The 15,193-nt window shown below is 50.7% G+C and overlaps 1 protein-coding gene across 8 annotated transcripts; it reads left to right on the top strand.

Annotated features, from left to right (window-relative positions):
* Positions 1 to 239: 239 nt before the first annotated feature.
* On the top strand, positions 240 to 14,823 carry LOC103651782 (putative pentatricopeptide repeat-containing protein At5g59900). Of its 8 annotated transcripts, none has more exons than XM_035966155.1 (7): positions 240 to 3,467; positions 4,052 to 4,171; positions 4,784 to 4,924; positions 5,252 to 5,361; positions 5,986 to 6,098; positions 6,987 to 7,069; positions 14,404 to 14,823. In XM_035966155.1, exon 1 carries the CDS (start codon positions 303 to 305, stop codon positions 3,282 to 3,284), a length of 2,982 nt encoding a protein of 993 aa, XP_035822048.1. In that variant the 5' UTR covers positions 240 to 302; the 3' UTR covers positions 3,285 to 3,467; positions 4,052 to 4,171; positions 4,784 to 4,924; positions 5,252 to 5,361; positions 5,986 to 6,098; positions 6,987 to 7,069; positions 14,404 to 14,823. The 8 variants fall into 8 exon arrangements, with proteins under 8 accessions (XP_035822048.1, XP_020405710.1, XP_020405711.1 ...); XM_020550121.2 differs by having other exon boundaries at positions 5,973 to 6,098; positions 6,991 to 7,069; XM_020550122.2 differs by having other exon boundaries at positions 5,973 to 6,098.
* The last annotated feature ends 370 nt before the right edge of the window (positions 14,824 to 15,193 follow it).

Raw genomic sequence — 15,193 nt, 5'->3', positions numbered from 1 at the left:
GACGCGACGAAAGAGGCATCAGGAATAGCGTCGAGGATCGCTGAAGCTCGCGCCGGTCGCCGGGTAGGGACCTGTTTGGTGAGCAGTAGCTTTCTATCCACTTCGATTTAGGCCATCTGCAACCGTCTATCAATAGTTTACCCAAAATTACTGTTTTACACTGTTCATAAAGTGAAGTTTAAACACAAGTACTGCTGAAAATTGTACATCAGTAAAGATTGAAGGCGTCTTGACCTCTTCGACGAGTTCAGTTCAAAACTGCGCTGTGCGCTTCCGCTGCTTGCTATCTTCTCCGGTTCCCAATGTCTTCCCTCCTCCGCGCCTCGCCCTTGTCCCTCCTCTCCCGTCTAAAGCCAAGGCCATCCCCCGTGAACCTCCGCCGCCTCCTCCCGCTCTCCACCACCTCGGACTCTGTCCCCGCGCCCCAGCTCCGAACCCTAGAGTCCGCGGGGGCCACCAATACGGCTGCGACCCCGCCGGAGGAAGTGGCGGCGCCCGCCCCGGCTGGTGCGAAGGTAGAGAGGTTACAGCCGCTGCAGTGGCCGCCGAGGGATGCGCTGTGCAGCGAGCTCGGCGCTGGGGACGCTGGGCGCAGGGTAAAGCGATCCACTCCCGCCACCTCAGATTCCGGTATGGTGAAGCTCCTCGCCGACATCCTCCACCACACCGCGCCGTCCACCTGGACGTTCGCCCTCGCCGCGCCGCTGCTCCGCCAACGCCTCACCTCCGCGCACGTCTCTTCCCTCCTCATCCTCCCGGCCTCTCTCCGCCGGCCCGATCTTTCCCGTCGGTTTCTCCTCCTGTTGCCTTCCCACCTCGTCTCCCCGGTCTCCCTCTCTCTGCTTGCCCTCTCCTTCCTCTCCTCGTCCCCTTCGTCCTCGGCATCCTCCCCGCACGCTGACTCCCTGCTTCTCTCCCTCGCTTCATCCACCCCGTCCGCGTCCTCCTCATTTTCGTATCTCTCACACGCTAACACGCTCGCCATCTTCCGACCTGGCGCCGCCACCGCCGCCGCCACGCTTCTTGCCTCCTCGTACCTCCGGATCCGCCGCGCCCGCGACGCTGCCACCGTCCTGCGCCTATCTCTCTCGTCCGGCATTGCGATGAAGCAATACACCGCTTCACAGATACTTTTTGCTCTCATTAAGATTCGGCAATTTGCTCTTGCCCGCGACCTGTTCGATGAAATGCTTCAATATAAATTTCCCTTGGACGAGTATGTTTACACGGCCGGAATTCGGGCCTACTGTGAGATAAGGAATTTGGATGGCGCGAGGAGATTGTTGGCGAGGATGGAAAGTGAGGGTGTTAAGGGCAGTGCTGTGCCATACAATGTGTTGATGTATGGTCTCTGCAGAAACAATCGTGTTCTTGAGGCAGTGGAGGTGAAGAACAATATGGTGGGGAGAGGAATTGTCGCTGATGAAGTTACGTACCGAACTCTTGTTTACGGGCTTTGTCGGACTGATGAACTAAAAATGGCATTGGAAATGACTGATGACATGCTTAGTCTGTACTTTGTGCCATCAGAAGCCAGTTGCTCATTTATGCTTGATGGGCTACGAAAGAGAGGACACATCGACAAGGCCTTCAGGTTAGCTTGTCACTTGGGTGAGTTGGGCATGGTACCAAACCTGTTTGCATGTAATGCATTGATCGATAGACTGTGCAAGGATGGAAGATATAGGGAGGCAGAAAAGCTCTTCAGAGGGATGGCAGACAGAGGTCTAGATCCAAATGAGGTGACCTATGCTATACTGATACATTCCTTGTGCAAGAGGGGTATGATGGAAGATGCACTTTGCATGTTTGATAGGATGAGGGAGAAGGGAATCAGAATGACTGTTTATCCATACAACTCTTTAATTAATGGTTACTGCAAACACAACAATTTTCATCAGGCAAGAGGTCTTCTGAATGAGATGGTTGCGAAGGGATTGACACCAAGTCCAGCATCATATTCCCCTCTTATAGCTGGTTTATGTAGGAAAGGGGATCTGGCCAGTGCAATGGAGCTCCACAGGGAGATGACCAGGAATGCTGTTTCAGGGAATGTATATACATTTACAGCTCTTATCAGTGGTTTCTGCAAGGATGGAAATATGGATGAAGCAACTAGGTTGTTTCATAAAATGATGGAGAGTTCCCTAGTGCCAAATGAAGTGACTTTTAATGTTATGATAGAAGGGTATTGCCGTGTAGGCAATATTAGGAAGGCATTCCAGTTATATGATCAGATGCTAGATAGAGGCCTAACACCTGACAATTACACTTACAGGTCACTGATAAGTGTAGTTTGTTTGACGCTAGGTGCCATGAAAGCTAAGGAATTTGTTGCTGATCTAGAAAACAACTGTGCTGTGCTAAATAGTTTTAGCCTTACAGCACTTATGCATGGATTCTGCAAAGAAGGAAGGTTAACTGAAACGTACCAAGTTTGGGATGATATGAGAGCACGGGGAGTCAAGCTTGATCTTATCAGTTTTACTGTAATTGCATATGCAGCTCAGAAACTGCATGACAGGGAGAAAATAAGCATGTTATTTGGGGAAATGAAAGCAAAAGGTGTCAAGCCAGACAATGTGTTTCATACATGCATGATTCATGTGCACTCAAAGGAAGAAAATATAGTTCAAGCTTTAAACTGCTGGGATAAGATGATAGATGACGGATGCTCTCCAAATGTTATCACATATACAGTTTTAATTAATCATCTATGTAAGTCTGGATATTTGAGCAGCGCAGAGATCCTCTGTAAAGAAATGTTAGCTGGACACTTCCTTCCTAATAGCTATACTTATAATTGCTTTCTTGATTATCTGGCAAATGAAGGAGAGCTCGAAAAGGCTAAAGTTCTACACGCAGCCATGCTTGAAGGCTGTTTAGCTAACACAGTGACATTTAACACATTGATCAAAGGGTTCTGTATGGCTGGGCAGATCCAAGGGGCAATTGACCTTATGCAGAAGAATACTGAGAGTGGTTTCTTTCCTGATTGCATCAGCTATTCTACAATAATAAATGAGCTCTGTAAGGTTGGTGACACCAATAAAGCATTTGAGCTTTGGAATGAAATGTTATACAAAGGACTGAAACCTGATATTGTGGCATACACTATTTTGATTCGCTGGTGCAACATTCATGGTGAATTTGATAAGGGCTTAGGAATTTACAGTGATATGGTTAAAAATGGTGTGCGACCAAACTGGGACACATATAGAGCTCTTTTCTTAGGAGCTTCTTTGATGACCACAAATGGAAGAACTTTACTATTGACCACCTGATGTTAGGGCAATATCTGTTCTCATCTACTGGAATAGGCTGAATCAAGACGGATGCAAGATGCAAAAATCAATCTGACCCTGAACTGTTGCTTCATATGCAAGTGGCTATAAGCCTAAAACATACGCATGCATATCTGCATATTGGCTTTTTTCTATGCTTGAGAAGATGGATTCCAGTCTGAGGTAAGACGCCTGAGATCATCACCTTTTTTTCAACATGGCTTTTTGGTAATTGTTTTGCTAATCTTCTATTACAATTTTGGTACATGTCTAATTTAACAATTCTGTATTGTAATAGTCCTTAGTCCTTATAATATTTGATGTTTAGAGAATTGTATTTTGCTGTTTCATTTCGGCTAGCTTTTGTTGCTTGTCTTTTCTTAGAAATATATGAGTTTGTGTGGGTGTTAAAACACTTAAAGCTGATGAGACCAAGATGCCGTCAAAACCTGAGAAGGCTCGGGTCCCTATGAATGGTTTTCACAAAAGGGGCTGATAACAAACCACCTCAAGCCAACACTCTCACGGTGCAACTGGTCAGCCGGACACGCCAAAGAAGCGGTCTGCTGGGCCAGCCCGGGTTCGAGTTGCGGCATCAACTTCTTAAGTGAAAAAGTCAGGGGACGTCTCTCCCATCTCTCGAGAAAAAAAAGAAAAAACAAACCACCTCAAAGTTTCTGTCATGAAAACTGAAGATTTTTTCTATCATTACTTTGCACTTATCTAATCCTTGTCTTATCAATGCTGCTGTCTTTTACTGGTTCCAGGTCAATTTAAAGTATGAATATTATACAATCACAAAGGGTCAGGAAGAAAAGTGATCGAAAACTTCATCAAATTTATGCTGCTGAACTTGCAAATATAGATTTTGCATATGGTGGTGGCTGGTGAGATGCTTGTACTGGGAAAGAAAGCTCCTCCTTTTAGATATATATCTGAGTTTCATGTTGCTTTCTGTTCTTAAATATTTCGTAGTGGATGTTTTGTTTTCTTAGCCAAAATAAGCTGATTAGGGCATATTTCATCTAAATGAAATGGGAGAAGGCCATGTTTAAACATTTAGTTTTAATACTCAAGTTGGGATTTATATTTTTCACACTTTCAGCAGAATTTTAAGGTACATTTTGAACAACATGGTGGTACTTCATACCATTAACATTGCACGCTTGCACCAAATAAGTGATTGCAGCCCATGTGACTCAACTGCTTGTAGCTACCAGAAGCCATAAGGGCAATTGAGCAGTAGTTGCTTCATGACAGATTGACAGTGGTGTCTGAATGATTTCTGCTCTGAAAATATGTGCTTCTATGGCTTCTTGCCTTTTGTTATTACGGGCATATATGATTCATGGAATCCTTGGCTTATGGTGAAAATCTTATGCATTAACTGTCATAACGATAATTCTTACAGGACTATTTATGTACATGCTGTGGTTGTTGATATTTATGTTGTTATATCAGATCATTGCTGGAATTTGATATGATACTGTGTAGTGTAGGTGACAGTGTTGCCAGAGTACCCAGAGGTTTACAACATAGTAAACAAGCTGAGGGTGGAGTCAGTGGTTGCTGTTGAAGGTGTGATCCAGCCACGCCCGGTGGATGCCATCAATGCAGATATGAGGACCGGGACTATAGAGGTATTGATTGGCAGCCGTCACACCTTATCTTGTTTTGGGATTAATAGGCAATAAGCTGGGTGACTTTTCATGGCTAGAATTTGATAATTCATAATTAGTTAATTACACAATCTACTTAGAAGTATTGCTGTTTATAAGAAGCTCCATTTCCCTTCATTCAGTATGTTTTGATCATGGAACGTGTATGGGATAAGGAACAACACATTTTATGAATACATAGTTTAAGTACTTGTTCCTTTGAGTGCCATCAGCTTTTCTATTTTCTTTTGTGTTCATACATATAACCAACATAACCATTTAACTATGTTGCATGTTGGTACCTTGAAGGTTGTGGCACATCATGTTCTAGTGCTGAACTCAGTAACCCGGTCACTGCCGTTTCCAGTTACAATTTCTGATACTGTAAAAGAGAAGTTTCCAGAAGAAATTAGATTGAGGTAAAACATTTACAATCTGTCTTTTCAAAATTTGTGCCCTGGATTTTTTGTAAGCAGCTTTAAGCATGGAGAATTCCTCTAATTAGCCAGTTTGTGACCATGCATTGCATATTGGCTAAAACATATTGCCAACCATGTATTGCAGCATAGACAATGTCAATCACCTATTCTAGCATACCTGGTACTTGTTAACTATTGGGGGCATGACATTTGTTTTAGCATAATATCATACATTATTGCACTCTGAAAGTCATGCATACATGATTACCTGACCACAAAGCTGCACATTTGCCTTGTGAATGGTATGCACTGACATCAGGGAAGTTTGTTATAAGTATATAGGTATAACTATTCAGAGAAGTTTGGCTAACTAAAAACCTAAAACGAACAATTGGATTCTGTTGTACTATATTCTTCTGATTGGCTGTAATTTGCTTCTTGTTCTGTGCTAGATATTAATACGTGTAAAAGTTAGAGCATTCCATTTGCCTAAAGTTGATCTACTTGTCGTTGTTCCTTTCTTCTTACAGGACTTATGCAAATTTTATTCAAACAATGTGTTTATGCTCTTCCAGTTTAAATAACGAGTGCTTTTCTGTAACTTTCTACAGTTGAATACTGTAGGTTTAGAATGTTGGGACTTGTGTCGTCCACAAATGCAGTCAAATTTGCGGTTGCGCCATAATGTTGTTAAACTCATACGCCGCTACTTGGAGGATGAACATGAATTTGTTGAGGTATGCTGGTCATATCTACTGTTACACTTGTCCATTGTTTTGTCTGAGTTTCTGCCCAATATATTTTACTTGTCATATACGTACTTGCTATTTTCACTTAGGAATATAATACATTGTAGTGGCCCCATTTTTTTGATGATTTGCAATATATCCTCTTGTGATGTGGTGCTAGATGGGAAATAAAATCAGGGCTCTAATTCAACTTGTGGTTTGATGGTTCAGGGTTCTATCTTTTTTTTTTCCCCAACATCTTCTATATTACATCATGTAATTTCATTGATTTTTATACCCTCATGTAAAGACAGTGATTTACCCAACTTGCTCGGAAATCAGGGCCCCATTGGTTTGATGGGAATATCCCAATTGAGTTCTGTTTGGATAGAAGTACTTGGAAAGAAGCTATCCACGTGCCCGAACCGTGATTTAGGCATTTTTCCTTTTAGTGCTCTCAAAAGCTTTTCCCCTCCACTTTCTCTCTCTTTCTCCTTTTGGTGACATCTTGTTGGGTTTCAACTTTAGCCTACCCCAACTTGCTTGGGACTAAAAGACTATGTTGATGTTGATGCATGTAAAGACAAAGTCACCAGCAGTATTTTTTATATTATAGAATTACTAGCGGTACAGTCTAATGGAAACTGTCTCATGAAGATTGTGTATGTGTGGGTTGATAAAATTAGTCAAATAGATCCATCATGCATTCACTGTCTGGCATCTTCTGTTGCTTGTATCACCTAGCAATGACTCATTAAATTTAAGGCAGTGCATAGGACAGTAGGACACCTTACCTACAATGATTATGATAGTAGTATAACTTTTAAGTTTTTAACGCCTTCTACTTCCTGACTTAAAACCTTATGTTATGTTTGATCGAAGGTTACATGTTCCAAGGTAGATTGAGACTCCTGTTTTGTCCAAGTCTACACCTGAAGGTGCTCGGGAGTCGGGACTATCTTGTACCATCGAGAGTTCAGGTAATTAAACTATGTACACGTTTTCTATTTCTTCACGGACCATTATCTTATTTTGTTCTCTGTTTAGAAAACACTTTATGCCCTTTGCCACTGTTTTAAACTTTGAAAGATCTAATGCCTCGTGTCATGTTTGGAATTTGGATGCTTTACTGCAAAGCAACTTTCTAAAAGATATCAAATATTCTTATCACAGTTTAATGGCGTATTAAGTTGCATTCTTTGTTTTCCTTTATGCTTGCTGATTTTTATCTTTGAGAAAATTTCTTAAGATCAGCTGGATTCGAAAAGTTGGTCTATTCTATGTGTGAAGACTGTTCTTCTGGAAGACTTACCTAGATGTTCTTTGTGTGGATGTCCTGCGTTCAATCACTATCTACTGTTCTTCCATTTTACTAACTTCTACTACAACAAATAATTTTTGAGATCATTGGTATCTCGCCTGAACAGGTGCGACTTCAGCTATCGGCTCGCTATTCACAGTTTATATGATCTGGACTGCGCTCATTATGATAGCTGTTGGAAACTGAACCCATACCCTAAACAGGGTTGGGAGTGGTATTAATAGAGTAGGTAACTGGGCCAGGCCCATTACACTGGGGGTATGACGGTCATTACAAAGGGAATAACACAAACCCTAGACGGGTAGTCTAACACCCCCCCGCAGTCACAACTCTATCCTGTACAGATGTTGAGACTGGATCGAAAGTCTAAAAAGACACTCGACGGTAACCCCTTGGTGAAGATGTCGGCGAACTGAAGCGTGGTGGGGACGCTGAGAACTCGGACGTCACCGGCAGCGACACGCTCGCGGACGAAGTGCAGGTCGATCTCCACATGCTTCGTGCGCTGATGCTGCACGGGGTTGGTGGAGAGGTAGACCGCGCTGACGTTGTCGCAGTAGACGAGGGTGGCGCGCTGGAGGGGACTGTGGAGCTCGTGGAGGAGTTGGCGCAGCCAGGAGGCCTCGGCCACGCCGTTGGCCACGGCACGATACTCGGCCTCAGCGCTGGAGCGAGAGACGACGGGCTGACGTTTAGCGGCCCAAGAGACTAGGTTGGCGCCCAGGAACACGGCATAACCGGAGGTGGACCGGCGCGTGTCGGGACAGCCAGCCCAGTCAGCGTCGGTGTAGACCACGAGCTCCGACGTCGGGGACGGTCGGAGGAGGAGGCCGTAGTCGAGGGAGCCACGGAGGTAGCGCAGAATGCGCTTGAGCGCGGTGAGATGGGGCTCCCGCGGAGTGTGCATATGCAGGCACACCTGCTGGACGGCATATGCGATGTCAGGCCTGGAGAAGGTGAGGTACTGGAGCGCGCCGGTCAGGCTCCGGTAGGACGTTGCGTCGGCGACCGGAGGCCCGTCGTCCTCAGAGAGCTTCGCCTGAGTGTCGACAGGCGTGGAGCAGGGCTTGCAGTCGGACATGCCAGCCCGCTCCAAGATGTCGATGGCGTACTGGCGCTGGTGGAGAAAGAGACCCTGGGGCCGACGCTCGGCGGTGATGCCGAGGAAGTGGTGGAGGGGCCCCAGGTCCTTCATCGCGAACTCCCGCTGAAGGGCGACGATCGTGCGGTGTAGAAGGTCGGCGGTGGACGCCGTGAGCACAATGTCGTCGACGTAGAGCAGGAGGTAGACGGTGTCGTCGCCGCGCCGGTAGATGAACAGGGACGTGTCCGACTTGGCCTCAACGAAGCCGATGGAGGCCAGGTAGGAGGCAAAGCGACTGTACCAAGCCCGTGGCGCCTGCTTGAGGCCGTACAGGGACCGGTTCAGCCGGCAGACCAGATCCGGACGGTCGGCGTCGACGAAGCCGGTGGGCTGGCTGCAGTAGACAGTCTCTGTCAGAGTGCCATGGAGGAAGGCATTCTTGACATCGAGCTGATGAATCGCCCAGTCGCAGGAGAGGAAGAGGGAGAGGACGGCGCGAACAGTGGCGAACTTGACGACGGGGCTGAAGGTCTCGTCGTAGTCCACGCCGGGGCGCTGAGTGAAGCCCCGAAGGACCCAACGGGCCTTGTAGCGGTCGAGGGAGCCATCCGAGGTCAGCTTGTGGCGAAATAGCCACTTGCCGGTGACCACATTGGTGCCTGGTGGACGCGGCACCAGGTCCCAGGTGTGGTTGGCCAAGAGGGCCGCGTACTCCTCCTCCATAGCCCGACGCCAATGTGGGTCGGCGAGGGCAGTGCGAACGGAGGAGGGCACCGGGGAAGCGTCGGGCGGGGTGCTGGACGTAGTAGCTGCCAGGATCAGCCGGTCGACGGGGCGGAGAACGCCAGCAGCGCGCCGAGTCACCATCGGGTGGACGTGCCCGGGGTCGCGGTGGATGGCGACCGGGTGGTAAACGGACGACTCGGAGTGAACTGCCGGAACGTCGTGAGCGGCTCCTGGGGCCGGCTTGCGGCGGTGATAGACGACGGCGGGGTCGGCGAATCGGGCCGCGCTCGTCGACGGGCCCGAGTCGGGGGCGCCGAGGTAGTGGCGTGGCCGCGGCGATGGTAGACGAGGGCGGGTTGGCGAATCGAGTCGGAGTCGACGGGGCCGCGCGTGGCGCAGGCGGGGTCGATGGGGCTGCGCGTGGCGCAGGCAGGATCGACGGGGCCACGCGTGGCGCAGGCGGGGTCGACGGGGCCGCGCGTGGCGCAGGTAGGGTCGACGGGGCCGCGTGTGGCGCAGGCGGGGTCGACGGGGCCGCACGTGGCGCGGAAGAGGTCGTAGTGGCCGTACGAGGAGCAGGTAACAGCGCAAGGCGGGGAGCCGAAGGTGGGGGAGGAATCGGATCGGACTCGAGGAGGGAGTCAAGATCGGTGGGTGGGGTGGAGCCAGCAAGGGGAAACACATCTTCGTCAAAGATGACATGACGAGAGATGATGATGCGGTGGGAGGTGAGGTCCAGACACCGGTACCCCTTGTGGTCAGGGGAGTAGCCAAGGAATAGACAGCGGGTGGAGCGGGGAGAAAGCTTATGTGGAGCGGTAGCGGAAGTGTTAGGGTAGCAGGCACAGCCGAACACGCGAAGGTGGTCATAGGAAGGGGTAGTGCCGTATAGGGCGAAGTGAGGGGTAGAGTGACGTACCGCCTTCGAGGGAAGACGATTCAGGAGGTGGGTGGCAGTGTGCAGGGCCTCTGCCCAGTAGCTGGCAGGGAGAGACGCCTGGAAGAGGAGGCAACAGAGCATATTAGTGGTGGTGCGGATCATGCGTTCGGCTCGGCCGTTCTGTGCAGAGGTGTAGGGGCACGAGAGACGCAACTGGACGCCATGAGTGAGGAAGAAAGAGCGAGAGGCGTTGTTATCGAACTCGCGGCCATTGTCGCACTGCAGAGCACGGACCGGGCGACGAAACTGAGTGGATACCCAGGTGAAGAAGTGTGTGAGGGTGGTGAATGTGTCCGACTTCAACCGAAGCGGGAAGGTCCAGAGAAAATGGGAAAAATCATCCAAAATCACCAAATAGTATTTGTAGCCAGAAAGACTGAGTACAGGGGAGGTCCAAAGATCACAGTGAACCAGGTCAAAAGCCTGCTCAGCCCGAGAAGAAGAAGTAGTAAATGGGAGACGAGTATGTCGGCCTAACTGACAAGCATGACAGAGACCCTCAAAATGTCCCCTACTACATGAAGGATCTAGACTACTGGTAATCTTGGTCATGACGTCGGGTCCAGGGTGGCCGAGACGTCGATGCCAGGTGGTGGAGGAGGTGGTGGAGACCAGGGCAGGAGGTGGAGACACGCCGGCGGTGGAGGGCTGGAGCGTGTAGAGTGGCCCCGAGCTGTCACAACGGGCGAGAAGGGTCCTGGTGGCCAGATCCTTCACAGAAAAACCAGAGGGGTCAAACTCAATGGAACAGGAGTTGTCAGTGGTGAATCGACGAACAGAAAGAAGGTTGTGAGTGATGTGGGGAGCTACGAGAACATCGTTGAGGTAAAACGGCCCAGGGAGAACCGAGACACCTACTGAGGTGACTGGCAGAGTGGAACCGTTTCCAACGACGATCGAGGATGGGTGAGAGGGGAGGGGGGGATGAGAGCGAGAGAGCGTGCCTGCCGTGGGAGTGGTGTGGTACGAGGCACCGGAGTCGATCACCCAGTCGGAGGGGGGTGGGGTCATCGCCATGGTGCTGAATGCAGCAGCGAGGGAGGCGCTGTCCCAACCACTGGCCGACGGGGACCAAGGCGTCGAGGTGTGGGTCCCCGGGGGCAGGAGCGCGGGCGGAGCCTGGGGCACGACGGGGACACCGTAAGGAGGTGCGCCGTAGTGAGGTGCAGTCAGGAGGGCTGGCGCCGGAGGACGGGAGGTACTCGGTGCCTGGCCCGGCCACATGGCGATGGTCCCGGTCCAGGGGTTGTAGAATGACGGCCACGCGTGGCCGCCACCCCGGCCGGAGGGACCACCACGAGGAGCCGCCGCTCCCACGGCCGCCCTTGCGGGAGCGACGACCCCCGTCGGTCGTGGAAGTCGGACGAGGGGCCGCCGGGACGGCAGGTGGAGGGCGGGTGGGAGCCCCAGTCGACGGAGGACGGGTGGCCTGGCCCCCTGAAGGCGGCTGACCACTGGTAGGAGCGCTGTATAGGGCCGAGGCAGGAGTGGGTGCCTCATTCGCCATGGTGAGCTCCTCGAGGAGAAGCTCGTTCCGCACGGCGTGGAAGGTGGGGAAGGGCACGCTCCTCTTGATGAGAGCCTTCAGGTGGTCGTAGCGGGGGCTGAGGCCACGCAGGAGGTTCAGCACCAGGGTACGATCGGCAACTGGCTCGCCGAGATCGCGGAGAGAGTCAGCCAGGCCCTTCATCTGGCGGCAGTATTCTCCCACGGAGAGGTCCCCCTGAGAGAACAGGTGGAACTGGGCGTCGAGGTGGAGCGCCCGCGCATCCCGATTCCCGAGGAACTGGTCCTCGAGAGCGAGCCACGCCTGGCGAGCAGTGTCCGCCTGATCGCGGATGATGTCCTGCAGCTCAACGGTGATGGTGCCGTGGAGCCACGAGAGGACAACGCTGTCCATGAGGCACCAGGAGCGAGGCGGTGGAGCGTCGTGGTCGACGAGGACGTGATCGTCGAGGACGAACCGCCGCAGCGTGAGAAGGACCTGTCCTCGCCAGCGGGGGTAGTGGGAAGACGCCGGATCCAACACCACGGACACGAGGGCCCGGATGTTGTGCAGACCAGCGGCTTGAGCGTGGAGAGTAGCGATGAGGTCGGCGTCGAGGTCAGAGTCGCGGGGGTCCTCCGGGGGTTCCACCGGGGCGACCGGTGGGCGGCCGAGGAGACGCTGCGTGGTGGCCATCTGGGTAGTGAGAGCGGCGCCCAGGGCACGCTCACGCTCCAGGGCGAGGGAGGCGGCGCGCTCGCGCTCCCGCGAGGCCGTCACTGCGGCCTGGATCGTAGCGAGGGTGCCGACGAGCGGGGAGTCGGTGGCGGGGAGTGCGGAGGGCGCGACGATGTGGCTCCAGGTTGGTGAAGCGAAGGCGGGAAAGCCCGGCGGGGAGCCGCGGCGCAGGGGCAGCGGGGAAGCGGCATGAAGTGGCCCGAGACCGGCGATGTAGGGGGCCCCTCCATGGGCGAGCTCGCTGTTGAACGCAGCAGGGGCGACGGGGAGGTGCGTGCCTGGGCCGGAGGAGGCAGTGGTGATGTCGTCCATGGCGGCCATCGGGGCGACGGCGGGGGGAAGTCGCAGTAGAGGACGTCGGGTCGGGGAGGGGCGCTGCTTCGACGGCCGGAGACAGGGCAGGCGAAGTCGGGTCGGGGAGGGGCGCTGCTGCGACGGCCGGAGACAGGGCGGGCGCGGCCGGTAGGGAGGGACGCGACCCTGCGGCGGATGCTGGAGACGAGTCGCGGGCGCGGACGCAGTCAAGTCGCCACCAGGTGCGGTTGGGACGCCGGCGGCTGGGGCGTGTCCTGGCGACGGGCGCGCAGGGCGGGACGTCGACGGCGGGACGCAGGGCGCTGGGGCGCGCCGGGCGCGCAGGGCAGGCCGCCTGCTGTTGGAGGGAGGCGGCAGGAGAGGGAGAGGGGCCGGCGGGAGAGGGAGAGGGGCCGGCGACGGGAGGGAGGGAGAGGGGGCCGGCGGCGGGAGGTGCCGGCGGCAGGGGAGGAGGCCGATCGGCTGGGGGCCGGCGGCTGCAGGGGAGAGGAGCCCCCTGGCGGCTGCGCAGGGTGAGGATGCCCCTGGCGGCTGGCAGGAAACAGAGAACCAAAACCTAGACTGATGATACCATGTTGGAAACTGAACCCATACCCTAAACAGGGTTGGGAGTGGTATTAATAGAGTAGGTAACTGGGCCAGGCCCATTACACTGGGGGTATGACGGTCATTACAAAGGGAATAACACAAACCCTAGACGGGTAGTCTAACAATAGCAATCATGCTTTCAGTTCTCAACTCTCATAGGTCGTGTTATTAGGTAAACTAAAAAACAACTTTAGTTTTTTGAAAAAAAGATGTCTTAGGCTGCTTTTTTTTTTGGCGAGGAGTCTGCTACATGCCTACATTTCTCCTTTTGTTAACTCATAGCATAACAAGGCATACTTAAAATAATGCCGTGTTTATTTTTTATTTTATAAATTTATCACACATGCCCTTTTCTATCCCCTCCCTTCCCATTGTGGGTACATATGCATGCTACCAGGTATAAGGCCATGGTTTTTTTTATTGGTTGTTCAATTCAGGTGTAGTACCTCTAAATTCAGGTGAAATCTAAGTCCGCTTATGTGCCTGCATACTTGAAAACTGTTTAGGCACCAAGAGTTTGCTGTTAACTTGACATTATGTTTGTCTGGGCAATTTGTCTCCTTAATATGCTAGCTTCAAGTATGCTCCCATCAATTTATTGTGCGTGCCCCAGGGAATTCAAACATTTATCGTTGAAACAAAGTCTAAACGAGATGCTCCCATCTGTTACTAATTGTTTCGCAGCCTCATATTGTTTAACATGCTTTATTAGATGCTCAAGTTAATAGAACGAAAGTCATGTTGTAGGCGTATAACTGTATATGTTTACAAATTTGATGGCCAAATTTGTTGGCCAAATTATAGCAGCCCCTTTAGAGCAATTCCATATACTCCCTCCGTTCCTTTTTATTTGTCGCGGTTTAGTTCAAATATTCTGGAAGAACGGAGTATTCCGCGACAAATAAATTTAGCATCTTCTATAAATTTATTACGGTCCAAAAACTAAAGGGGCTCGCGGACGACAAATATTCGAGAACGGAGTATTTCTCAACATACACCTTCTGACAGTAAATTGATTCTGAGATAGTGTAACGTTCGATCCCAATATTATAGAGCTATTTATATCTTATGCTGTTTTTTCTTATTTTTTTTGGTATATTTGGAATGTTGTTGCAGGAGGCATTGCCTATGGATTGGATCGGTTGGTGATGCTTTTGGCGGGTGAGAGCTCGATCCGAGATGTGATTGCTTTCCCCAAGACCACGACTGCTCAGTGTGCACTCACCGAAGCACCATCAGCTGTAGAACCACAGCAACTGAAGGATCTCGCCTTCCCCAAACCTACTTCGTGAGACGCTGTTCATGTGTTCATGACAAAAATTCCGTGCTCTCAAGGACAGCTATAGTTTGCTTCTTCTAGTTTTTGAGTGTATTGGCCTATTCTATTTTTGCATAGTATAGAATGCACAGTTTTTGGACCGTGAATCCGTGATAAATTTGTAGAAGATGCTTAACATGCCAAAGTTCTGGAAGAGTATTGTTTTAATAGCGGTGCTTATGTGTTTGTGCTTGTGCACAAACTTACCTGGCATATTATTCAACAGAATCCATTTTCCAAGGCTAGCTAGCTGAGTCGCTAGCTACTCCTTTTCCGTATATATGAGGCCTTGCAAACGCGACTCAACGCCTTAGATGTAGAGATGGCAATGAGTACCGGATGTTAGATGGCTATTTTCTCTATTATATAGGCTACCTTCACCTAATGTATAAATGAATTTTAGAACTTTGTGCTCTTGCTCATACCCGTTAAACCGTGGTTATAAAATACCTGGTATAAACTTAGCCTAAAGGCATGGACTTAGGCTTCAGTCATCTATCTCTTTTGACTATTTAACAATCTTTTAGGTGATAATGTCATAGAAGGTTTAACAACTATTTGATGACCATGTAATATGTTATGTGGTAA

This window comes from Zea mays, chromosome 3 (assembly GCF_902167145.1).
Source record: "Zea mays cultivar B73 chromosome 3, Zm-B73-REFERENCE-NAM-5.0, whole genome shotgun sequence".
Lineage (NCBI taxonomy): Eukaryota > Viridiplantae > Streptophyta > Magnoliopsida > Poales > Poaceae > Zea > Zea mays.
Note: the sequence above shows the minus strand (reverse complement) of the source record. Positions and strands in the feature narration are given on the sequence as shown.